The sequence below is a fragment of the Rhea americana genome, unplaced genomic scaffold (genome assembly GCF_003343005.1).
Source record: "Rhea americana isolate MKP2758 unplaced genomic scaffold, rheAme1 scaffold_600, whole genome shotgun sequence".
Lineage (NCBI taxonomy): Eukaryota > Metazoa > Chordata > Aves > Rheiformes > Rheidae > Rhea > Rhea americana.
In genome coordinates, this window is record NW_028186758.1 from 73,138 (window position 1) to 81,815 (window position 8,678).

An 8,678-nucleotide genomic window follows, 5' to 3' on the forward strand; every position below is an offset into this window, starting at 1 on the left:
CCCTCCTGCCCCCCCCCCCAACAGGTGTCCCAATGGGTCAGGTCCCTGTAGCACCCAGTGACCGTCCACTGCAGTGGCTCGGCCGGCCTGGCCCTAGGTGTGTGTGTGGGTGCAGGGGGTGGGGGGGGAGCGGTTTGGGGGGGGTACCGGGCGCTGCCCCCCCCCTCACGCCTCGTCCCGTCGCAGTGGGGAACATGCTGCTCCAGGCCGAGTTCTACCAGCGGGCCGAGACGCTGCAGGAGGARGCCGGGCAGTTCATGTTCGACTTCGACGGGGACGAGCTCTTCCACGTGGACCTGCAGAAGACGGAGACCATCTGGCGGCTGCCCGAGTTCGGGACGTTCGCCACCTTCGAGGCGCAGGGAGCCCTGCAGAACATGGCTGTAGACAAGGGCAACATGGAGATCATGATGAAGAGGACAAACCGCTCTCAGGGAACCATTGGTAACAACGCGGCGGCGGCTCGGCCGGTGCCCAGGCAGGGCAGCGGGACCCAAGTGCCCACCAGCGGGGCGGGGGGCTGCACTTAACCTCCTTCTTGGTGTCTCCCCCAGAACCTCCTGAGGTGACGGTCTTCTCGGAGGACCCCGTGGAGCTGGGAGACCCCAACGTGCTCATCTGCTACGTGGACAACTTCTGGCCACCCTTGATCACCATCAAGTGGCTGAAGAACGGGCAGGTGGTGACGACCGGCGTCGTCGAGACCATCTTCTACCCCCGGGAGGACAACGCCTTCCGCAAGTTCTCCTACCTGCCCTTCATCCCCACCCGGGGCGATTACTATGATTGCCAGGTGGAGCACTGGGGGCTGCCCAAGGCTGTCCTGAAGCACTGGGGTGAGCACGAGGGCCGGGCCGYGGCCCGGGCGCCTGGGTCCCCTTCCCCTCGCGAGGCAGCGAGGGGCTCGGGACCCCGCCCTCACTGCCGCCCCTCGCGTCCCCGCAGAGCCCCAGGTGCCCCTGCCTGTGTCCGAGAGCACCGAGACGCTGGTGTGCGCCCTGGGCCTGGCCGTCGGCATCGTGGGCATCATCGTGGGCACCATCCTCATCATCAAGGCCATGAAGATGAACAGCGCCCGCAACGCGCGGGGTCCCTAGTGAGCAGGCAGAGCCCCGGGGYGCCCTGCTGCCCCCCCCTGCAGCTGGACCCATGTTGCCCCACATTGCCACCCTCCCCCCCCCAGCAGCACCTCCCTCGCCAACCCGACAAGAGACCGCTCCAGAGCTCGACCCCGGTGCCGACCTGTCCCCGCACTTCGGGCCGCTCCAACTCRCTCCCTCGGGCTGGGGGGTGGGGGGTGGGGATTGCTGCGGAGCCCCAGGGTGTGTGTGTGTGGGGGGTCTGGACAGGACCCGGCCCCCCCCCCACCCTCACCCCCACAGCCCTTTCCAGATGGGGACACGGCGTCTCCTCCCAGCCCAGATGCAGGGGTCTCCCCTGCAGACCCCTGATGGGACAGGTGTCTCCTGCCCCACAACCCCCGCCCGCAACACACACACACGCACACACGCGTGCGCACGTGTGCGCACAATCCCGCACCCGCCGCGCCTGCTCTGCTGCTTCGTGATTCCAATAAAGCAGGTTGGGGTTGACCCTGCTGCGCGCCCCTCATTGCGAGTCTGGTCTCCTGTGCCGCGCCATGGGCGACTGCAGCTCTCCTCAGCGTCTTGGGGGGGGGGAGTACCATGGGGTGGGGGGTCTTGGCTGTGGGGCAGGTTTCCTGGGAGTCTGGCACGAGCAGAGGGAAGGGGTGACACTGGGTGAGGGTCACACACACACATACACACACGTGTGTGTGTGCACAAAGCTCTGGGCAGGGGAGGGGGACCTCCCCCGCCCCGAAATCGCCGCTGAGGGGATCCGCCCGCGGTTTGCCGTCGCCGGGGTGGGCGCTGGCAGCCGACGGACGCGGCGGTGGACACCCGGGCCGGAGTAGCACCTTGTCCAAGGGGCAGGGACAGGCCGAGCCCCGACCATGGGCAAAAGCCCCTCGTTCAGGGACCGAAGCAGCGGCAAGAAGAGCTGCCGAAATTGTTGCCGAGCAGGAGCTGCTGGAGAAACCTCCGCCAGCTAAGGAGCAAATCCATCTGGGGACACCGCTCCGCAGAGGTGGGAGAGCTGGGAGTCACGGTGTGGAAAAGGCAGCAGAGCAGCTCAGGGCCTGTTTCCTTTCCCGGGAGCAGAAGAGGAAGGTGCGGCTGGAACAGAAAGCGGATGACGTGCACCGGGGAGGATGTGAAACTCCGTAGCTTGCATGTGGGCGGCACGTTGAGGGTCGCATGGGGAGACCAGAGACGGTGCTTTCTTCTGAGCAACCCCCCCCCTTCCATCCTCCCGACATACAGTGAGAAACGCTCCAAGACTGGAACGGGGTCGGGCCGCGCGGTCGGTCCAAAACGAGAGCCGGTGGGAAGCAGAGCAGTCGCTCTGGGGCCTGACTAAAAAGCAGCTGGAGGTAACTTAGCAGAAGACCAAAACGAGCAGCACTTCACATCAACGTTAGCAACAACRCTAGCCAACTCGCAACAACGTTAGCCACTGCCAGCATTACCCGGGACAGGCACCGCTGTCCTCCAGGGCAGAGCCGGGGCTCTCGCGGTGGCCCAGGGGATGTGCAGGGGAGCTGGAGCCGGCGCGGGTCGTCGCAGGGGCTCCCGGCTTGGCCCCAGCCGCCTTCGGTGCTCTCCGAGGGACCCAGGCGTCCCGAGCTGGCGCGAGCGGGTCTCCGCAGCAGAGACGCCGCAGGCCCCGCACGCACTGGGACCAGAACCTCGTCTGCCCGYGCTCTGCCGGAGACCGGTGATGCAGCCCAGTGCTGCCTGCTGACTGGTCGGGCTGGGGTTACTGGAGGGCATGGGGTGGGGGGCAGGATGGGCYGTTTCCCCGAAGTGTTGGCGTGCCCCCACAGAGGGAGCATGGGGGGGGGGCCTTGGTGGAAATCCCCTGTGTCTGCGGGTGACGGGAGGGGCCCCCAGCGGGGCGGAACGGCCAGCCCGAGCTGCCTCGCGTCACCTCGCGGACGCCAAGCCCCGCGGCGTCGGGGTCCGGAGGCCAGGAAGGGATCGCCGCACCGGCCGGCATGCCTGGCATTAAACRCAGAGGCGTCTCCTTTCACCTGACACCCGTTAGGCGACCGACATCCCTGGGGAGTCACCAGCTCTGCTGGGTGACCGGCGCTGCCCGGTGCAGTGCTGGACGCACCGCAGCCTGCAGGCCGCGTCCCGCTTCCCACGAGCACGTGGTGGGAACCGTGAGCCGCCACAGGAGCCATCACCAGGAAGCGCTGGGTCTCCTGGGCCGAGCGGGAAGGAAGGGAATCCTTGCAGGCTGCGACCTGCTGCCCCATAGCTTTTCTGAGGCTGCTGGGTGGTCCCAACTGGCTCCCCCACCCCTCCACCCCCTGGCCCCACACCAGATCCCCTTGTATCCTCTTGAGAGCTCAAGGGCATCCGGAGAAGGGGGAACTGGGTGTAGAGGGTGCCAGGGACTTTCCATGAGAAAGGTTTCCCCCACCCGGGGCTGCCATGTCACCAGTTACTAGGGAAAAATTCTGTGGGGAGACCCAGCCTGGGTGCTTGCAGAGACGAGCTAGCGAGACAGCGTCCTCGCACTCCCCGGGACAGCATCCTCGCTCTCCCCTTACACGCCAGCATCCTCACACTCCCCTTACACGCCAGCCTCCCTCTGAATACCTGCTTCTCAGCAGGCATCGCTGCATCTCACGCACACGTGTGATCACACGTGTGATCACACGATGACAGCAACCTGTCGTCATGACATGGAACTGGAGAGGTACCAAAACACTAAAACATCCCTTTTACTAACGGCGGAAAAGCCGCAGGTCGAGGACGCAGGAGGGTGACAGGTACAGTTGCTGACGAGGGTAAGAGAAGGGCCATGCCTCCCCCTCATCCTCGATCTGTGTTGCACCCCAGAGCTGGATCTGAGCTCCCACCCCAGAGCAGAGCAGGCCTGAGTGACGCTGACATGGGAATTGCCCCCCCCCCCCGCAACACACACACATGCACACACACACGCGCGCACACGCACGCACACACACACCCCAGAGCACAGGAGAGCCGCACGCAGCGGATTTGCCCCAGCAGGAGAAGAGCAGTTCAAGGGTCCGCTCCACCCTGTGTCACTGTCACCGCGGCGTCAGGGGTAGGAATGTGATCCCGCGAACCCGGGCAGGGTGGCGGCACGGCAGGCCCAGTGTCACCACAGCAGAAGCTGGGCGCTAGACCCAGTCGAGCACTTTGCCCGCACTGTAAGAGGCTCCGAGAGGCTCCAGGTGTGTTTCCTCTCCCTCCAGGCCCTGCCCAGGGCAAGCCCATTCCCACCTAGTACATACAGGTCCACTCCAAAGTCTTAACTCCGGAGCAGTCTCTGGCAAGCCTGCGCGCGCTGGGCGCAGGCAAGGTAATACTGCAAACACCATTGGGCCAAAATAGCTTCATTTCAAATATATCCTCTGCGAGAACTCCTAACACAGCTCACTTCGATGAAAGCCAATGGGACACGTCACTTATTTCTGAGAGGAATCTGTACCTCCACCGACAGGCCCAATGGCCTCCTAGTCACGCTGCCACCCTCCGGCCAAACGTGTTCCTTGCGTGTAACACTGCGCTCTCTCCTATTTATTCTTTTCATCCTCCGTGCACCTCATCCCATTCCTCCCATTCCAGATTCTCCTGCCAAGCCAGGGCTCTCTGTTTTCAAGGGCCTGGACTTCCCAAGCTTCAACGCGGAGAACCCCACTCCGTCTTGCTGAGTAGGTCACAGAACAATACAGAAATTCAAAGGTTTTTCCTGTGAGATTGCATCTGCCACAGTGGAAGAGCTCCTCGCTATTACCTGCATCAGAAAGCCTAAGGGATTAATCCAGTTGACAACCATATTCCGCATCCCACATAATCCCAAACCGAGGACATGCTTCTCATCCACTGAAATGCAGGTAGCTCACAGTGGTGCCTGACAGCTGCGACACACACTCGAGGACTGAAAGCTTTGGGGACAGCATACCTATGGAAATAAATAGGTACGTTTGAGAGAGGCAGCACAGTAAGATTCGGGCAATGATGACAGGAAGACTGAAGATAGTGCTTGCCCCATCACGTCAGAGCTTTTCTTCATACCCAAAACGCTGACCCGGCTGCAGAGATCATCTTGGGTGCGCAGTTTAGTGGCTCTAAGCCACATTTAGGACTCGGGAACGATTACCAAGGTGCCTTTTTCCCTCTGCACGGTGTGCAGCCGAGCCACCTCTTGCCTCTTGAAACGAAGCATCCCTGCATTTTTCCAAAACAACTATCCTTTTGTCTCTGTTTCTTTTCCAGGCTCATGCAGACGCAGCACAAACTCAAGCAACGACTACAATGATCACATTCTACCAACTTAACAGCCTGGCTCCGGCCCTCAACCTCTTTTTGTCCAGCATTTTTGTGCACAAAGAGTACTTTAACTTGTGTTTTGGCCAGGCCCACACCATTAGTTTTTACTGCTATATTAACGTCCATTTGATACCAGAAACGCACTGAGGTGTGTGTGTGTGTGTGTGTGTGTGTGTGTAGGGGGGGGGGGAACATTTCCACCACACTAAGCCTGGCTTCTCCTCATGGAAAGAGGACTGGCCACTCGTGCTCTTCAGCACCGGAGACGCCCTCCTGCCTCGTAGGGGCGTCCTATTCCCCCCCCCTCGCCCCGCTCCTCCTCGAAGCGAGGCCGGTGCCCCCCTCCTCGGTGCCACCGCAGTGCTCCCAAAGGTCCCAACGAGTCTCCTCACCTCAGCCCCCTCCGCGAGCGACCGTTGGGCGCCGCGCGCGGCCCCGAGTGACCGTTGGGCGCCCCCGAGCGACCGTTAGGCGCGCGCAGCCCCCGAGCGACCGCTGGGCGCGACCGTTGCGCCTCGCGCTCTCCCCGTCCCCCCCCTTCCCCCCGCCGCCTTTCCCGCTCTTTCAACCGCCTCGCGCCCCGTATTCCGCCCGGCGACTAGTGACGTCGATGGCTCCGATTGGCCGCGCCGCCGAAGGCGGGAAGGGCGTCGAAGCTGAGGCGGGGAGAAAGGGTCTCTGAGGGGAGGAGGGCAGCGACGGGGCTGCCGTGAGGGGCGGCTGCAGGGTGAGGGTGACAGGAGAGGCTGTGAGGAAAGTGGGCTGAGAGAGTAAGGAGAGGATATCTGCAGAGGGATAACGCCGTGGAAATATTCCAGGAGGTAGCAGCATCCTGGATGGAGGGGAGAGAAGCATTTGTAGGGTATCTGCAGATCGGTGAAGTCGACCAGAGGGGATRGACGTGATGGGAATAGAGTCGCTGAAGGGAATGAGAAGTGTTCAGAGAGTCTGTGAAGGAAAAAACGGGAGCTGAGCAAAACAGAGGGCTGGGGGGGGGGGGATTGGGAAGATACAAAGCAGGGAGGATGGGGAGCGAACCGGATGCACCACGTGGGAAAGGATGTGGAAACGATGCTTTTGTTGCAAACTGCAACCAAATGCGAGCAGGGGGATCTGTGGGCAAGCGCCGAGAGGAGCAAGAGGCTCCAACGTTAGGAAGAGGGAGAAAAAAGAGCAAGGGGGCTGTGGGTGCCTTTCTGTGGAGGGAGTTAGATTCTCAGCTGTCCCATGGGGCTGCTGGAGGCTTGCTTGATATTAAAGAAGCATTAAGTCATCGTACTGTTTGGTAACTGGAAGAAATCCCAGCGACTTTAGCAAGCGCAGACCTTGGGGACTAGGCTGCCAGGAGCTTGCTCAACCCTCCAGAAAGATTTCACAGTGTCGTCCTGCTTCCCCTTAGGTGTGAGGCTACCCACGGTTCAGCATGAGAGGACCCCCGCGTAGAAACCCCATCCCCACGCATGGAAAAGAGCACCAGGCCGCCGGCCCGGCAGCCTCCATCCCAGACAACATTATCTCTCCGTGAGCCAAAATCCCCCCAGAGTCGCAGACAGAAGGGCGCACCGGCAGGGTTTTCTCCCAGCAGCTGAGATTCGGTCTCTTGTGTTTTCTTGGAGCTCATTTTAGTCATTGCTTTTTCTTTTTAGTTTGCAAACCCTCTTTTAGAAACCACTGAAAAGCGTTTAGTGGCCAGGATGTTCGGCAGCTCCTTCTGGACAGAGCAGCCCATTTGCAGGTGACTTTACTAATGGCRTATTTCTGTGCCTGTGTATTTATTCCCTGCTCTCTCCCCACRATGGGAACCCATCTGCTCGTGTGGAGGAATTTCAGGAGAGGAGAAGCTTGGTAGGTAAGCTAGGGAAAATGAGAGAAAGGAAACAGAAAAAAAAATAACCGATCCCCCAAAAGCAGCAAAATTATAGATGATATATTACAATACAACTTAAAAAATTACTTACAAAACATTATACAGGCYGCCGGCTCAGCACCAGGGGGGCACACCTCTGCTTTTTAAGAAAACAAAAAAGCAAAGACTGGTGCCCCTTTAAACTTTTTTTTTTTTAATCGGACGGCACCAAGAAAATAAATTTTTATTTTTATTCTCCCCTCCCTCCTCCCCCAGACACTGGCCTGGGTTAACCTCCGTGCAGAAATTCGCTCCTTGTTTTAGRGAAATCCGAAATTACGCAGCAGGGACTGGTACTGACGGTTGTATCCACTCCTTTAAATAACAATAATTAATTTAGAAATAAAAAACACAGTAAAAACACAATGTCCTTCTTCCTSATCTCCTTCCACGGCCTAGGGATAGTGTTGGTTGGAAGCGTTTTAAATACACCCCTCGTAACAAAGATAGTTTGTGATGACTGGAGGTAGGACTGAGGACGGGGACTGCAACCCCRTTGAGTTAACTGGTGCAGCAGGGAAGAGAAATAACACCCTGACATTACAGGGAACCCTTTTTTTTTTTCAGATTGATTAATATTGGTCATCAAAGTAAGGAATTTAAGAGTTAATTCCGCTGTTATTTAGCCTTGTTGATACTAGGCTGGGCCAGACTAAGGAGCCCACATAGGTCAGTCTGTTGTCTGAGGTGCGCAGAGACCTTTACTTCGGGGTCGAGTACAACGGAATTAACGCGCTTGGGGACAGATTTGTCCCTGGGAATGTTCCCTGCTGATCCCTAGAGACCAGCTTGGAAGCCTGAGGATGAGGATTGTCGTGGTGCGAAGGTCCAGGAGCTCTCGGTGCTAATCCCAATCACCTGCTAGTGGTGTTTGACCAGCCTAACGGCGTCGTCTCGGATTCGCTCGCCGCATYAGGCCGGAAAACCCATTGGCTCTCCAGTCAGGGAGGAAACCAAAGTAATGTTCCCTCTGCTTTGTAGTCGAGGGGTTCCCTGGGATTGTGGAACGGGGAACTCCAGGAGGAGCATGGAAAAGAAGCCCTGGGAGTTCCRGGAAACTGGAATTCGGAGGGAGATACTGGGAGGAAGGGAGCACTGGTGGGCGCCAAGGGAGGTAGCCAGTGGATCAGTTAAATTTTTTTCCTCTCTGTCTCTCTACATATTAAAATATAGATTTATTCTAAGCATTAAAAGTCTCTTTGGCATCTCTCCAGACCCTGGCCCCAGCGGAGGCGGCAACGGCGGCGCTTCGGTCTCGGTGCGCGCGGACAGGAGCGGCACCTCCGTTCCTCGCAGCAGCAGGTGGGCGACGTGGCGCGAAGGGGAGGGCGAGTCCTGGCGCTTCGCCGCTCGGGAAGCCGGGGCTTGCGATGTGGCAC

General features: G+C 59.4%; 1 protein-coding gene across 1 annotated transcript; it reads left to right on the top strand.

The window, feature by feature from the left end:
- The first annotated feature begins 28 nt into the window (after nucleotides 1-28).
- LOC146587252 (HLA class II histocompatibility antigen, DR alpha chain-like) lies at nucleotides 29-1,598 on the top strand. The gene is made up of 3 exons (XM_085319903.1): nucleotides 29-444; nucleotides 555-836; nucleotides 946-1,598. The coding sequence occupies exons 1-3, from the start codon at nucleotides 33-35 to the stop codon at nucleotides 1,095-1,097; spliced, it is 846 nt and encodes a 281-aa protein (XP_085176029.1). The 5' UTR covers nucleotides 29-32; the 3' UTR covers nucleotides 1,098-1,598.
- Nucleotides 1,599-8,678: the final 7,080 nt, after the last annotated feature.